The sequence below is a fragment of the Peromyscus maniculatus genome, chromosome 5 (genome assembly GCF_049852395.1).
Source record: "Peromyscus maniculatus bairdii isolate BWxNUB_F1_BW_parent chromosome 5, HU_Pman_BW_mat_3.1, whole genome shotgun sequence".
NCBI lineage: Eukaryota > Metazoa > Chordata > Mammalia > Rodentia > Cricetidae > Peromyscus > Peromyscus maniculatus.
This window is the reverse complement of record NC_134856.1, coordinates 40,281,199-40,299,148: the sequence shown is the minus strand read 5'-3', so window position 1 is coordinate 40,299,148 and position 17,950 is coordinate 40,281,199. Positions and strand designations below refer to the sequence as shown.

Below are 17,950 nucleotides of genomic sequence, written 5' to 3'. Positions count from 1 at the left end.
AAGTTAAGAGCACTTGCTACTCTTACAGAGGACGTGGGTTTGGTTCCCAGCAGCCATGCAGGCTGGCTCACAACTCTGTGTCATTCTAGTTCCAGGAGATACAACATCCTCTTCTCATCTCTGTGGGCAACTGCACACACATAATGCACATAAACTCACACAGGCATACACACATACCCATAATTTTAAAACTCTGCCAAGAGCCAGTCCCAGCCTGGACTACACAGTAGTTCCAGGACAGCCAGGGCTATGCAGACAGATCCTGTCTCCAAAAAGAATAAAATCAAAACTAAAACAAAAAAACCTAACCAAACAAAAAAATACAAAAATTTGCCATGCATAGTGGCACACAGCACTCAGCACTCAGGTGGCATGGCAGACTTCGGTGAGTTTGAGGCCAGCCTGGTCTGTATAGAGGGTTCCAGGCCAGTCAGTGTGACATACTACAACCTTACACACACACACACAAAAAAAAAAAAAAAAAGGAAAAAAATTTTATTAAGTACTTACGCCAGTGTCATGTTGTTGCTAGGATCAAGGCCAACTTCTATAACAGTGGTACCTTCAATGTCCACTTCTTTGCAGGGAGTCGTATTTCGTCCAGTTACCCTACAGGCTTGATAAAATCCATGTGGTTTCACTCGACCAGAATCATTGCCCACAAACACCTGCAACACTACTGGTTCATTATGACCTTCCAGCTGGAACCAGATAACATGCAGAATAAGCACTAGTTAGCATTTCAAATAAGCTCATTATAAACTAAACATTCAAAATCAAATCCTGCCTGGGCAGTGGTGGCACACACCTTTAACCCCAGCACTTGAGAGGCAGAGGCTGGCAGATCTTGAGTTCAAGGTCAGTATGATCTACAGAGTAAGTTCCAGGACAGCTAGGGCTGCACAGAGAAACGTTGTCTCAAAAATCAAAATCAAGCCAGGCGGTGGTGGCACATGCCTTTAATCCCAGCACTCGGGAGGCAGAGCCAGGCGGATATCTGTGAGTTCGAGGCCAGCCTGGTCTCCAAAGTGAGTTCCAGGAAAGGCGCAAAGATAAACAGAGAAACCCAGTCTCGAAAAACCAAAAAAAAAAAAAAAAAAAAAAAAAAAAAAAAAAAATCAAAATCAAAATCAAATCCTATATTTAAAACTAGATGAAGAAACCTCACTTGGGAGGCAAAGGCAAGCAGATCTCTGTGAGTTCATCTAAAGAGCAGATTCCAAAGCTATACAGAGAAACTCTGTCTGGAAAAACCAAAAAGAAAAAAAAAAAAAAAACAACCAAAAAACTAGATGAGGAAAAATAGGTACTTTTTTGAGTATTGAAGACTGAACTCAGGTAGTCACCCCTGAGCCACACCCAGTCCAAAAATTTTCTTATAAAAGAACTGGAATCAGGCATGGTGGCACACACCTTTAATCACAGCAGAGACAGGTGGATCTCTGTGAGTTCCAGGACAGCCAGGACTATATAGACAGTCCTGTCTCAAAAAGATAAAGCTAGCGGAGGGAGCTGAAATAAAGGCCAAGCTCAAAATGAAAAATAAAGAAAAATATTGCAGTGGTTCTATAATAACTACATTTTAATTACTTTAGATGCCTAAGCTAAACCATCACATAATCTATTTGTGTAAGTGAATGGGAATACATACACAATTGCTCAGATAGTATATCTACTACTCAGGATCGGCTACTACCACTAAATTGTGTTAATGGCAACATCTTCATCACCAAATGAGAATCTATATGATAAATTTTTACTACTTAAGCAGAAAAGTATTTGAAATGCAGCCATACAGATGATAGGAAAATGAAGTTCATTTTCAAAGACTGGACCATGAAATCCTGGGCCAGAACATCTACGGTCAGCTATATGGTCACTATAGACCTCTAGCAAAACTCTCATAAATAAATAACAGTTCATATATAAAAGTTTTATAGTAAAAACACTGAAGCTGTTGATAAAGTATGCAAGAAAAAATTACAAAAATGTCACATCTTTATATCTCATTATATGAGCATCTCTGGGCAGTGACTATCATTATCAGGGAAATAATTAAAGAAATAAGGAAGTGTGTATCCTTTATGATCTCCTTTTACAGATGGATTAGAGAACAGAGAATATGTCAAGTTTTTGGGGTTTTGTTTGTTTGTTTGTTTGTTTGTTTGTTTGTTTTTGGAATGTCTGTTGAGTGAGTGAGTAAATGAACTGTCCAGGGCTGTCAGTCCATTCCCTATCATAGTGAGGCAATAACACATGTAGCTGTGTAAGTACTTAGACCAAGCAGAACCTAAAGATAGATAATCAAGTTAAGAATACTGACAAAACAATTAAAATATCCAGCTAAACATACACAACGAAAAACTTGAATTTCCTTCTTGCCTGTTATGTGTCCTGGACTTGAGGGATTGGTCGCAGATGGATGAGAGCAGTAACACTAGTGTAAATAAATGATCATAGACAAGTTTCCCAATCCTGAGCTTTAATCGTGATTTCATTCAAATATGAAATGAACGACAGTTCATGTTTTCAATGATAATATTCTTTATAATAAATATACCAAGTGATAAAATTTTACTTAAGTCAAAGTTCTTTTTTTTTTGGGGGGAGGGGGGGTTGGGTTTTTTGAGACAGGGTTTCTCTATGTAGCTTTGCGCCTTTCCTGGAACTCGATTTGGAGACCAGGCTGGCCTCGGACTCACAGAGATCCGCCTGCCTCTGCCTCCCGAGTGCTGTGATTAAAGGTGTGCACCACTGCCCAGCATAAGTCAAAGTTCTTTAAAAGTAATTTTGACAACTTTAAAAATCTTGTTTGGTTTTTTTTTTGACACAGGTAGTCCTGGCTGGCCTGGAACTCTCTATGGAGACCATGCTGACCTCCAACTCAAGGAGATATGCTTGTCTCTGACTCTTAAATGCTGGAATTAAAAGCATGTGCTACTAGGGGCTGGAGAAATGGCTCCGAGATTAATTTTGTGGAATATTAGTTTAAGATGTGTTGTATTTGTTTATGCTGTGGAATTTGTTTAGTGATGCAAAGATGTGCTGCATTTTTATGTTGCATTTAACTCTGTGAAGCTTTGTTACTATGCCTGTCTAAAACACATAACTGGTCTAATAAAGAGCTGAACGGCCAATCACTAAGCAGGAGAGGGATAGGTAGGGCTGCAGGCAGAGAGAATGAATAAAACAGAGAGAGGAACAAGGAAAGGAGAAGAGGACAACAGAGGCTAGCCACACAGCCAGCAACAGAGTAAGAAGGAAAGAGAGGTATATAGAATTGAGAAAGGTAAAAAAGGCCCAGAGGCAAAAGGTATACAGGATAATTTAAATTAAGAAAAGCGGACAAGAAACAAGCCAATCTAAGGTTGAGCATTCATAACTGTATTTATCTGGGAGCTGGGTGGTGTGCCCCCAAAGGGGAAAGAGTTAAAAAAACAAAACAAAACCAAAAAACCCCCACCAACTCTAGTTAAGAGTACTCGCTGCTCTACTGCTCGTCCAGAGGTCCTTAGTTCAATTTCCAGCACCGACATGGTGGCTCACAACCATCTATAACAGGATCTGATGCCTTCTTCTGGCATACATTTGTACATGTGAACAGAACACTCATATATTAAGAAAAAAAAAAAGCTATAAATAAAATCATGTTCTATCATGACTGGTTAAGTTCTTAGTAATTTCTACTATGTTTCTTTGCATTCACTTTAAAATTTCTTCTTGAATAAAACTGTTCTGGACAAATCTGCTACCACTACCAAACAAAGGAAGAAGATAATTGAAAAGCTGCAGATATTTTTTTCTTTTCAGAACATACTCTCATATTTCTAATTAAAATTTAACCAGGCATACTGGCTCATGCCTATAATTCAAGCACTCAGGAGACTGAGGCAGGAGGCATGCCATGAATTCAAGGCTGGCCTGGATTATACATATTGAGTTCCTGGCTAGCCTGGGTTATAGTAAAGCATCTCAAAAAACCAAAACCAACCAGCTAAACAAACAACAATTCAAATATTATCTAAGTACTATTTGGCTTATGGCCCAACTAGACATTTGTTTTCTATTATACTGAACTAATAATTCTATTCTTCTATTCCAGGAATTTTTTTCTGAGGTTAAAATAATTAATAAAAATTGAAGAAAATTCATCACATACACATGCATTATTTTTACAATTATTTGATGGTTGTGTGTAGGGAACATGTATGTGGGCACGTGTGTGTCATGGTGTGGGTGTTTGGAGGTCAGGACAACTATGTAGAGCCAGTTCTCTTTGGGTTCTGGGAATAAACCTTTACCCACGAAATTCAGTCAGTCTTCACACATTACTAAATAAAATGAGTACCTTCACTGTCGGAAAGCCTTGCTGTGTTCTGTCTTTTACTGAGCCTCGGCTGCCCTCTGTCAGGTACCGAGCTCGGTGCTGGGTTTCAGGCTGTACAACTATCTTCAGTTCCTTCCCCTCACTTTTAACCGGATACTGTCCACACAACATAGGGCTCTTCTTTACTCCAGTTCCCTTTTGGTTGTCCAATGTTCTGAGAAAACCAAAGCACAACATGGGAAGAAAACATCAAAAACAGTTTTCTATAAAAGCTACTTCGATAAAGGAAGAAACAGAAAGACGAAAACACTGAAAATAACCGCTTAGATGATTGATAAAATAGAACACAGCCTAGAGGAAGAAACACCCTATATAACCAAAGTATCTTTAAAATATTTTTGAACCAAGTATAACTATATGCCATGAAAAAGAAAGCTGGACAGGGAAAAGAAAAAAAATAGTTGGGTGGAAGAAGGAAAACAATGCCATAATTTATGAAGTTTTCAAACTGCAATTCAGTTAAAATAAAATGTAAAAATCACATGAGTCTTATATAAAGCTAAAAGACCATGATCACATTTTAATCAGATTTGCAAAGCAAAAGACAAAAAGAGAATGGCAAGAACTACTTACTAAGCCAGCACACAAAAGGCCTAAAGATCCAACAATGGAAGTATATGTAGTATATATCCTTTTGGATTTCTTTCTCAGTAAATCAAAGTAAGAAATTTATAATAAAAAAAAAAATCAGTGGCTCGATTTTTATTGGGAAATGAAGTTTATTTTAAATAATAAGTGTGATTTTTTTTTCCAGATTATTTTTATCTGTGACTGGTTAAATGAAAAAAGCTCATTAAAAATCTTATAATCTGAGCTCTATAGTAAAGGTAATTATACTTAGTTTTTTGAACTGTGGAAGCTTTTGAGTTTTTTGGAGACAGGGTCTCATATACCCCAGGCAGTCTTCAAGCTGCTGTCTAGCTGAGGATGGCCTTATAGTGTCACCCCACCTACCTCAGCACATGCCTGGCTCTAAGACTATGTTTTAAGCATTTGTTGATAATATAATATAATATCCAAAATTGTGATTAGAACTTCTATAAAATAGCTAATGTAATACAAATACCTGATGAAAATAAGCAGAATAAAATCATACACACCCCCTTGAACAACATGAAATATTTAAAATTACCCATTTTTGTTCTTGAAAAGTCAGGCCTATCATGCTTTTTTACTCACAACAAAGTAACTGGATCCTTGGAAGAATATCATGATTTTCAGAAGAACAGCTTTAAACCTGGCTCTAAACTTTACCAATACAGATGTAACCAAGCTGTTGCCGCAATAAAAACAACTCCATAGAAAAGGGCCAGAAGTATGGAGGAAAGGCTAACACTGACACATAATTCAGTAGCACTGACAGGGCAAATTCACACGAGATGTTTGCTGATGAAGGCAAACAGGAAGAAGAGAAAAAAGACAAGGAAAGCAAAGAGGAAAAGGAGCTTCTATATGCCATTTAAAATGCCCTAATGCCATTTACCTAAGTCTGACACGATTAAGTCAAAGATTACCTGTATGTGTGAGTCATTTTAAAGGCCCTAGAGTAATGAGTCTATGAATAAAAGTACCAGGCTGAAGCTGGAACAATTTGTGACAAATAATGTGTTTATTTGTTTTTTTAGAGTTCTGAGTAAATCCAAATGTTTGAAGAGTGTACAATTTATTAAACATGAGATTCTATAATGATCTCTTTGTATTCATCTTATTACCAAAGGGGGGGAAAAGATATTTTGAAACTATGCAAAAACATCTCTACACAGTAACTAAAATAAATTATAGCAGAATGGTAATAGCAGTTTACTTGAGTGACTAGATTATGGGTTATTTACTTACTTTCTTGTATTTTTCAAATACTTATAGTTCATATGTATTAGTCATAATAGAAAATGAAAAATTTTAGATTGAAGTACTAAGAAAACTTGAATGATATGACAACTAATTTTGTCAGGTGTGTTTTTTATATTTATACTAATTAAGCTAGCATTTTGAAAGTAAATGAAAATGATTTCTATAAAACAAGTATCTTGTTTGGAATGAACATCTGTTGAATGAGTTGATATATATCCAAAAAAATATATATTTGATACATATATCAGATACATATATCAGATATATGTATCAAATATATATTTATATACACACACTAAAAAGATCACAAAGAATTAAATAATTTCTAAAATACTGAAAATAGTTCTGCTTTATTTTATTTTTTTTTAAGAGAGCACTCTTACCACACAGCTCAAATGACCTTGAACTCACTATAAGCCAGGCTTGTCAACCTCTCACAAGCCCATGGCCTCAGCCTCCCATGTGCTGAGCTTACACAAATTTACCACCTACCATGCCTGTTCTTGCAACTATATTCTAAAATTCCCTAGGTTTAAATGTAAAAATGGAAAACATGTATATTTACATCTACAGACATGTAAAGCAATGAAAACATCAACTAATTCTTAGAAAAGTAGCAATTCAATTTATAAATTGTTAAGGTAAAACAGTTTAGAAAAAGGAAGCAAGTAGCAATTTATTACATGGGGAGTGGTTGATTGATTTTTGCAGGGCTGGGCATCAAAGCCAGCCAGGGCTTTCCTCATTTTAGGAAGGGACTCCATCACTGGAGTCTTTCATCTAAATGACAACTACCATAGACAATGTGATGTGGCATGTTCTACTTAGAATGACATTCAGGTTCTGTGCTAGATATTCCTTGAGGTTGTCTATGTCATCAAAATATTTTTTACTACAAAAAGGCCTCATATGACTTTCATATCCACATGATATCACATCTAAACTTATAGAACTTTAGAAGAAACAGGGCTGCTAAGTCTCAGGACATTAGCTGAAGAATTTAAGAATGATACAGTCAGCAATATTTACATATAAGCAGCTTTTTAAAAAAGATGTTTCTTTAATAAGCTCTAACTTTTTAGTTGTAAAAGTAACTGTTTTTCTGTCCATCAGTTATCAAGACTTCTGGCATCATGAAGATAAATGAACTGCTATATGCAACACACTCGAAAGTTCATTTAATAAATATTTAGCATTATATAAACTTCAAATTATGTCACCTCATATTGAAGACTATATTACTTATCTCTCAAAACATTCAAAATTTCATGTTTCTAACATCTTTCTCATCATTGGAAAAAAAAACAGGCAATTAGCTAGAACTACAGATTAAGAACAGTTGTCCATGTATTTTACATTTGGTTTCATCCTTTCCTCAATGTATTTCTCATAAATTCAAATTTTAAACTTCTTCATCATTTCCATATACTATTGTCAAATAATTTTCCATTACCTAAGAAGATGGGCATTTCTTCTGCTGCTTGATGGAGTTTCTGCTTCATGAATTATTTCATGAAAGTTTTGTCTTGACCAATGTCATTATACTTTCCCTGGTAACCTCAAATCATTTCTAAGATATATCTATCATACAAAAGCAGAAGCAGAAAAGATGTAGGTCAAGAAATCTTTTCAATCAGCAACAGTAAATCACTGTTTGACTTTGACTATCCCTAAGTCAAAACTTTACTGTTCTTAACTGGAAACTTTAATAATTATTTCAGTACAAATAGAAAAATATTTTCCTCTGAAACTTTATTAAGACCTTTTCCACCGCAGCCCAAAAAGCACACATTTATTGACATCCACACACCTTTCAGATCTGTTCTATCAGTCACACTTCCTTAGAGGACTTGGGGTGTTCACTGTGTTTCAGAGCCTTAACCTACATTTTATAGTTGAATAAAATATTCCTTTTTCAATTTCTGGACTATTAAACTGTGACATATTAGGAAAGGCTGTATGCCATGTTTTCTTTTGGAAATTGCCTAATGTAGACTTTTTGAAACTGTAAAGCATTTAAATTATTTAACTATATCATTCTAAAGGAATTTATTTATTTATTTAAATAAAAGTATAAAGGAAAAAAAGGCTAAATTTTTTCAAATTATTTTTTAGGTTAGAATATAAGGAAATGAGTTTCATTATGGGATTTCAAACTTGTGAGTACAGACTTAACTAATTCTTGCTTAAATGACTGCTACTAATTTTAAAATGTACACAGGGGATCATTTACAGACATATTTAATATTTATTATGGCAAATATATTACTGAGTTGGATTTTTAATGTAACAGATCAAAGATGTCATCATGGAGTACACCAATCTATGCTTTTTTTGGGGGCAACAAGTGGGAATTGCAAGTGATCCTGGGTTACCTAAAGAACCATATTCTACCTCCTTAAAAACTAATTCTCAAAATCTAATGAGTTAAATTTTACTGAATATACTGTAGAAAATTTACTTTCAAAAGTCCAGCAACTAAATATTACAATTAAAATACTAAAGGAATCCTAAAGTAAATCACGTTAATCTGTATTATAGCATGGAATATTCTATAACATAACCATTGAAATGGATTTGGTGAGTAGTATACCAAGGGCACAGATGGAACAGAAAACTTGAATATGCACCCATGATCCTGTTTCATCATTCTTCAAGTAAGAAACAGAATCGGGGGTTGGGGGTGGGGGATAAAAAGAGTAACAATTTTTTAAAAAATTCCTAAACTGGAACTATGTATCAAAGGAAAAAAATATTCAAACAAAGGAACCTATATGAGAATAGAGTCATCTTTGTTTTTTTCTTGTTTTCATCAAGTAAAGATGAAAAACAAAAATAAAACATAAAATTCTTTAAAAAAAAATATAATGGAATGAACCATATGAAATAAACTGCTACAAGAACAAATTAACTTCTGGAGAACATTTAAGTGTTTTAGCTAGCATCACCACACTATTACTTATTTCTGCAGGTAAATATATTTTTAAATCCTTTTAAAATAAGTCCATTTGAAGTTTAAAAGTTATTTCAAAACAGATTATCTTTTCTACTACACCTACTACTAAACATACCCATAATAAAATTCATTTGCTATAATCTACTGCTATTTTAAAATTATTTTTCTAGTAAAATTTGATTTTAAGTTGAAAATTTCATGTACTTCAAGGATAAAATTAGCATTTTTGCTTTATATGCAAATTTGAACTGAGAATTAAGAAAATTTGGGAATGATTTACGTTTTTGCTTTGCATAATGGTGATAGAACTTTAAAAAATGTGGATACCAACCCATTTCCAGCTTTTGAGTTGCCTTTGTTGTCCGTGGTAAGCTGAGAAAGCACATAGTGAGGTGCTTTGGCACTGTCGGCATCAAATATATCCATATTAGATTCTTCACAATCTCGTCGTTTGACCCCCGGCCTCTGCTTTGGATTTCGTTTTCGTGATTTACGAGGTACCTCAGTGTTATCATTGTAGGAACTGGTGCTCATGTTACTGAAGTTGGAGGGGGAATCCTCCATCCACATACTGCAGCTCTGCTCAGATTCCAATCCACACCCCTCATCCTGGCAGGACATCCGACTGTTATCCAGCAAGTCCTCAGGTGGTGGTGAGATGTACAAAACTGTGTGCCTCTTCGGGGTTGATGGATGCTGCTGAACTGTGTTACCGGTTAACTGCTTTTCACTTACCCCTCTGTTACTTACCCCCACGGCTGAGGAGCAGCTCTCCACTTGCATAGCCTTGCTGTCGGTGACTGAGGTAGAATAAATGGTAGGGCTGGAAGAGGTGGTAAAGGAGCTGCAAGCACCGCCCATGGAGGAAGAGGAGGGAGCTGAAGAAGCATCTGCAGTGTACAATCCAAGAGTAAATACACTATACATGTTTTCACCTATGCTGGCTAGCAGTCCCAATGAAAATGTGATTTGTGAACTGATTTGTTTTCCCCAAAACAAATAATTGGAATTTGGTTAAGTTTTAGAATATAAATGCTTTAAGCAATACAAAGCCTAAGAAATACAATTTTTAAAAAATGCCCAAATAGCATTTTTACTTTTGTTATAATTGATAAATTTTTAAAAATCTAATTTAGTGTTTTAAGCTGTAAAGCAAGAATAAAGCTTTTATTGCCTCAGCTGAATGTTCTGTTGAATTTTAATCATTTAAAAGTAATACAGAAAACCCCAATATGAAATATATGTTTGTGGTCCACATTCAATGCCAATTAAATAATTCATTATAGAATTTGAAAAGTGGGACTGTGCTTAGCCACAAAATATTAAAATAAGTTTCTAACCTATGAAGCAGAGAACTACAGGTCATTTTTAATGCAGACACTCCCTGCTTCAGAGGCAAATCCTGGAATAAAAATATGAGAAAATAAATGAGAAAAGAGCTTCTGATTATTCCAGATACCAATTATAAAATGAAAAATAAATAGAGGAAAAAAAAGATAATCAACTGAACTGGAGGCAAAATGGAACTGGTACCATCACTATAACTCACTGTAAAATCCATGAGAATAGAGGTGAGAAAGGTTTAATGGGAACATGCTTGGTTGTAGAAGATAAACAGGCTGCTCACTGAGAATCTCAAAGTTGGAAACAGCACATCAAAATCATGAGTAATAAAAAACATCCATCCTTTAAGAATGAATAAAAAGCAGAAAAGGGTGGCTACTAGATGGACTTTTCTTATAAAGTCTTATGTGCTCAAAAATTAGTTTCTTTCTATTAGCTCTCTTTTTTAAAAAAGGCCTAATTGTGTATGGTAGTGAATAGCAAATCGTACTGTCTAAAGCCTAACAAAAAATTAAGCATGAAAATTTCTAGAACACAAGAATTCCTATAAAAATATCTCAAATCATTTATCAAGTATGCATTGCAAAATTTAAGTAAGTTTCTGCAGAACAGACTGTGTGTCAATTAGCAGTAGCACTGAGAACACTTCTACTCTAGCCCTAAAAAGCATAAACTCAGACATATTAACACTGCTTAGGCTGGAAGTTACCTTTAATTCAAATTACTAATTTATCGTGTACAAGATAAAATTGTACATATAAATAAAAATTGGTAATGTGCTTAAATTTAATTTGTGTCTACAACCATTTATGCCACAGTTTTAAAACTGCACAATAAAAATTCAAATGTAATGCACCATTATTTAAATGTACCATTATTGAAATCATTCATTGTCAATTATAGAGCTAAAATGTAAGAAAGTCAGTGTTTAGATAATAAAAAGCTGTGCTACTAAATTAATTGAACCCAATTGAAAGCATGTATCAAAACATGTAAATTACTTAAAAGAATGACAACCACCCCCGAATTTTTCATTGTTGTCAAGGCTGAAGTCATGTTAGCTATCTGTAATGTGATCTACGTAATGCCACACTCAAAAATTTTCTCCCAACTACCATAAGTCAAAGAACCTGAAGGAGTTGATGATACCAGTTCCACTTTTTAGTTTGTATCCTGTCAAATGCAGTAGCTGAAATTAGAAAATTCAGTCACTTTTAAACTGCATTCCAATTTAAAGAAAAATTTATCAATTTTGTATCATGCATTAATGCAATGTTTTCTTGGTAAATAAATATTCTTAAAGAACTGTAAAAACTACAAAATCTAGATGCTAATGTCAATGACAGTTAGGAGCCGATTTGTAGCCACTTTGGGTTTAAATACAGTTTTTTCTTTTCCTTTGGAAAATACTATGGTGCTCATTTTGGACCAAATAGAAAAGATATATCTAATGTTACTTCATCTGTTCCAACTATTGGCTATAATGAAACTAAAATCCGTGTTTGTGTGTGTCTATATTCTTGACTTTCAGAGAAATTCTTTAACAGCATGCATTATTTGCAGTGGATCACACAAAGCATGTAGCATGAATGCTGTGAACTTGTATTTTTCTAAAGCACTTACTCCTGCCCTCCTTTCTGAGTCTATCATGCACACAAGAATGCAGAATACGAGCATCTCAAAGATCCCTGCCAAGGACAGAGGGAAAGTATATGTGCAAGGCCATAATGAAGTCAACTGCCAATTATATAGTTCTGATATTCTGATATATGTGTTTTGTTTTTTGATCCAGGGTTCCTGGCTTACAGCTCCAGAAACCTCCTAAATTGAATAGAGCAATAAGTATCTGTGGTTAAAATTTTGGCCTTTTGCTTCAGAATGATAAAGATGGGTTTTTTGTTGTTGTTGTTTTGTTTTTTAAACAGTGTCTCTCTTGTTTTCTGGTTTTAATTTATAACAAGCATCTTTGAACCGCCTGAGACTGTATTAATAAGGTGGCTTGGGGGAAGTTGCTAAATAACACAAGATGGGAGGAGGGGCTGGGTGCCACAAGAATAAATTATGTCCTCAAGTCAAAGGGTTAGTGCTCACAGCCCCATCCTCCCACTTACAGAGCCTGGAGATTAGGGAAATAAACAACACCAGAAATTTAGTCAATCATATCTATATAATGAAGTCTCTTGAAAATTTTTTTCTATATAAAAATTAAAACAGACTTAATTCAGGTATCCAGGAAAGGGAACAAGAACACACCATGTTCCAAGAAAGAGGCACAGTCAAATTCCCACTGGAGACTGAGGCTTCTATCTTGTCCTATGCATCACCTCATTGGTGTATTCATTTCTGTGCTTTAAAATACTCTTTTTAAGATTTATTTATTTATTATGTATACAGTGTTCTGCCTGCACATATGCCTGCATGCCTGAAGAGGGCACCAGATCCCATTAAAGATGGTTGTGAGCCACCATGTGGTTGCTGGGAATTGAACTCAGGACCCCTGAAAGAGCATACAGTGCTCCCAACCTCTGAGCCATCTCTCCAGCCCCCTAAAATACTCTTTGTAATGAATTAGAAAATGTGTTTCCTGAGTTCTCTTGAGTTGCTGTACTAGAAAATTAATTGAATTCAAAAAGGGGGTTAATGGAAAGTTCAATTATAAGCAGTCAGATGAATACTGAATTCTATTAAGTTAAACTGGCAAACAAGCTGGGTTGGAGATTTAAAAAGGATTTAGTATTTAAAATGCAAAATCCTTAGATTGTATAGGTACAGGAGCAGTACCTGATACAGGTAAACTACTGAGAGTTTAGAGATAACTATTTGCCCTTTACCTAGAGAGTACTACACCAGTCTTCCCTAAAAATATAATGAAATTACTTATATATTACTTATTTACATGTTAACCCTAAATTTACTATGAAAAAAATTTCTTAATATTATTTCATTAAAATATAAAGATAAAAACAATGATAACAAGGACATTTTAGATTGCTAAACACTAACCTGTCAATTTCAAGCATTACTAGAACAGTAATACAGAATATTTCTGGGAATACTATAAATATTCTTAAGTTACCTTTAAAGACCTTTCAGGCAATGATATAATCATTCAAAAACTTAATTGGCATTCTATAGAACTGAAGTGATAAGAAAATTCTGCTTGTTTATACATGCATATTTTTTTCCATTTTGTTTTTTTCATTTTGGGGGGCATGATTTGTTTGAAGCAGAGTCTTACTATGTATCTCTGGCTGGCCTGGAACTCAGAGACCTGCCTGCTCCTGCCTTTTCAGTGCTGGGATTAAAGGAATGTCACCGCACTCAGCTGTTTTGTTTTTTTTTTTTTTTTGAGGCAGGCTATGTAGCCCATGTGGGCCTTATATTCACAGCACTCTTCTTGCTGCATCCTCCTGAGTGCTGAGATTGCAGGTGTGCACTACCATCCTGGCCTTGTATATCATTCTTATTTGTAAGTTCCTATGAACAGAATATGGTAACTACTTCCCTGACCTGTTTTTAGTACAAAGACCGTATTTTTATGTTAGGAATGTTCAGTCTTTGTTAAATAGCTGCTTATTAAAAATACAGAACCCCCCCAAAATGTTTTAATAAATGCTTTTATCTCTTTTTAAAATGATTTATTTTTGCTGTGTTGGTTTTATGTGTACAGGTGTTTTGCCTGTCTGAATGAAATTGTACCATGTGCTTGCAGTGCCCACAGAGGTCAGAGGAGGGCACTAGGTTGCGTCAGACTGTAGTTATAGACTGTTGTGAGCCACCATGTGAGTGCTTAGGACTCAAACCCTGGTTCCCAGAAAAGCACTCTGCTTTTATTGTCTTATAGAGCAAAATAGTTACAATATATTTCCATGAATAATTATACAATTTTATTTGTTCCTTCAGTTGCTTACCCATCTTTTATAACCATGGAAGTTTTTTCTAAACTTATTTACTCATCTAAGTAGTATGTGAATACATCTTTATTTTCTTTTGTGAAATAACTGTTTTTGAACTTAGCTTAATTTATATAAGCTAACTATTTTTCCATAAAACTTTCTGTGACCACAGAGACTATCACAAATAGGAAATATCCAGAGAAAAACTGATAATCTACAACTTATTAGTAAAAATTTATTACCTGAGAAGAATATATTAATTTTAAATTTTAAAAATGAAGGGAATCAGCCAGGCGGTGGTGGCACACGCCTTTAATCCCAGCACTTGGGAGGCAGAGGCAGGTGAATCTATGTGAGTTCGAGGCTAGCCTGGTCTACAAAGCCAGTTCCAGAACAGCCAGGGCTGTTACACAGAGAAACCCTGTTTCAAAAATCAAATAAATAAAATAAAATAAAGAAAATGAAGGGAACCTGGGTATAGTGGCACATGCTTTTAATTCCAGAACTTAGGAGGCAGAGACAGGTAAACCTCTGTGAGTACAAGGACAGCCAAGGCTATGCAGAATGACTCTGTCTCAAAAAAACAAAAAACAAACCAAACAAAAAAGGAAACATCAGCTGGCAGTGGTGGCACACACCTTTAATCCCAACACTCAGGAGGCAGAGCCAGGTGGCTCTCTGTGAGTTCGAGGCCAGCCTGGTCTACAAAGCAAGATCCAGGACAGGTGCCAAAACTACACAGAGAAACCCTGTCTCAAAAAAATACCAAAAAAAAAAAAAAAATAAATAAACATCAACATGTCTCCAGTGTCCTGTAAGTTCTATTCTATTCTTTGCAAATTAAATGTCACCCATGATGATGAACTTGAACTGTCCATATGGCTCATTTTTCTTGTTATATTTCTATATTTACTTATTTTGCGCGCGCACATGCGCGCGCGCGCGCGCGCGTGTGTGTGTGTGTGTGTGTGTGTGTGTGTGTGTGTGTGTGCGCGCGCGCGCGCGCGCGCGCGCTCACATGTCATTGCACACATGTAGAGGTCAGATAACAAATTGTGTGAGTTGGGTTCTCTTTGTCTGCCATGTGAGTTCCAGGGATCCAACTTAAGTTGTTGGCTATGGTAGCAAGTGTCTCTACTCACTGACCCATCTCACTGGCTCTCACTGGCTTCTTTGAATTGATGGAGGGAGTTAAGAGCACAGCTTAGTAGCAGAGCAATGCCTACCACTCATGAGGCCCTGGCTTCACTTCCCATTACAAAGAGAATGTCGACACATCACTAAAGGTCACTATGAATGTTCAAAGTACCTGGGATAAAAAAGATTGTCAGTTAAATATGCCAGAATATACATATATCTAATTTGTTAAGAAAAATAAAAACTAGATTTTAAGTTTTATCATATACAGAAACCTAAGTGTTATTTTATATATCCCTTGCTTAAACAACACTTTAAAATATTTGTACATTTTCAATTATCTATGCAAATTAATTGAATTTTCTAAAAGGTCCCTACAAAGGCCATGAACTTTTTGTAGTGTACTATGTAAGCCAATAGTGGAACAGAGAAGGAGGCAACTACTGCCTACTCAAAAATATTCCTGAAAACCAACACAGGCACTTGGTACACACTTTCTGATCTATTACACACCAATGAAACTTAGTTATTCTTGATGAGGACCATTATTTGTCTTACTGGTAAATATCTTGTCTCATAAGTCATCAGATATAAGGACATATATATTTTCAGATCAAAGAAGAAAGACACAAGGTTTGTGTTGCCAAGAAACTGAAACACAGAAGACACAAAGTGGCTGCAAACCTGCTTTTTCAACACCTTACATGCCAACCTTCATTTTCTACTTTTCTTATTATAATATTAATGTAAAGTTTAACACTTTACAAACAGATTTAGTTTCAATCAGTATCAATCCACTATTTAGAAACAAAAAGAAAAGAAGAAAGAATGAAAGAAATAAGACTTATGAAGAAGTCTGAAAACGAGACCGACCTATACCCTGGGTGAGATTGGATGGGTTAAGTGTCTCTGGTACTATTTGTCTTCACTACTGACAGACACTGTCACACAACCCACCACACGAAGCCTGTCTTTGAATGGCGAGGCTAGAATGCAAGTTAAGTGCATTAATAGAAAAACAACTAGCATCCCAGCATATAAAATAAGCAATCCAGATTACTTCACAAAAAAACAAAAAATTGTAGGACTGATCAATTTACATGTTTAAAAGTTTCAACTTCCCACATGTACTTTTCCCACCCAAAGTAAGTTTACATGCTATAATAATCAATATTTTAGGATAAACTTTAAAAATTAGCATCAGATAAATGCATGTAAAGAAAAACTTTTTACCCAAAACTTTGGTTAACTCATATTCACCAATTTATTTTCCTGTTTATAAATGCAATCTAATCCATAAGCCAGAATGCTCTCTTTTATGTGGTTGTTTTAAACTTTTAGGCTGTGCCTTTACCCAAACATTCTTAAGAAGTAGAAGGAGCCAGGCAGTGGTGGTGCACGACTTTAGTCCTAGCTCTTGGGAGGCAGAGGCAGGAGGATCTACATACTAAGTTTCAGGACAGCCAAGACTGTTACACAGAGAAACTTTGTCTCGGGGGAAGGGGGGACAGAGAAGAAATAGGAGATATATTCTGAACAAAGCATTTAAGGCTATATATAACAAAGATCCTATCTCAAAACAAAACAAGAACATACCAACTATCTTTAATTTCTTTGTCACCAAATGCCCACATACTTGCTTACAGCACCCTCTAAAAGTTACCAACTGGGGGTAGTAGCCCATGCCTATAATCTCAGAATTTTAGAGGCTGAGGAAGGAGGACTGCTATGAGTTAAATGCCAGCCTGGACTACATACCCTGAATCCAGGTATGCTGACAATACGCTGTAATCCCAGGACTTGGAGGGTCAGGGAGGATCAGGAATTTGAGATCATCCTCTGCTACAAAGCTCAAGTTTATCTGAGATCTTCTCTCAAATAAATAAAAACACTAGGCCAGCCGGGCGGTGGTGGCGCACGCCTTTAATCCCAGCACTCGCGAGGCAGAGGCAGGCGGATCTCTGTGAGTTCAAGGCCAGCCTGGGCTACCAAGTGAGTTCCAGGAAAAGGCGCAAAGCTACACAGAGAAACCCTGTCTCGAAAAACCAAAAAAAAAAACAAAAACAAAAACAAAAACAAAAACAAAAAAAAAAAAAAAAAACAAAAAAACAAAAAAACACTAGGCCATCAGATGGCTTGGACAGGTTAAGGAATTTGCTGCCAAGCCTAATGATCTGAGTTTGATCCTAGGCCATACAAAATGAAAGAACTGACTCTGAAAAATTGTCCTCAAACCTTCACATGCACACTACAGAAAGTACATTCCTCAATAAACAAATAAATAAGCCAGGCGGTGGTGGCACACGCCTTTAATCCCAGCACTCAGGAGGCAGAGGCAGGCAGATCTCTGTGAGTTCACCTGGTCTACAGAGCGAGATC

At 35.7% G+C, this 17,950-nt stretch overlaps 1 protein-coding gene across 12 annotated transcripts in view; it reads right to left on the bottom strand.

Moving 5' to 3' along the window:
- The window catches only part of Nfat5 (nuclear factor of activated T cells 5), an 89,126-nt gene that overhangs the window by 33,401 nt on the left and 37,775 nt on the right, over window positions 1-17,950 (bottom strand). For 4 of the 12 annotated variants that reach the window (XM_042277650.2, XM_042277651.2, XM_042277653.2 and 1 more), the window contains 3 exons: window positions 9,526-10,084; window positions 4,349-4,541; window positions 511-701 (listed from right to left, as the gene is read on the bottom strand). In XM_042277650.2, the coding sequence (XP_042133584.1) occupies window positions 511-701; window positions 4,349-4,541; window positions 9,526-10,084 (943 nt within the window). Of the gene's footprint in view, window positions 1-510; window positions 702-4,348; window positions 4,542-7,691; window positions 7,820-9,525; window positions 10,085-10,534; window positions 10,597-17,950 lie in introns of those variants that run through there. The other 8 variants (XM_042277656.2, XM_042277658.2, XM_042277660.2 and 5 more) reach the window with 7 other exon arrangements.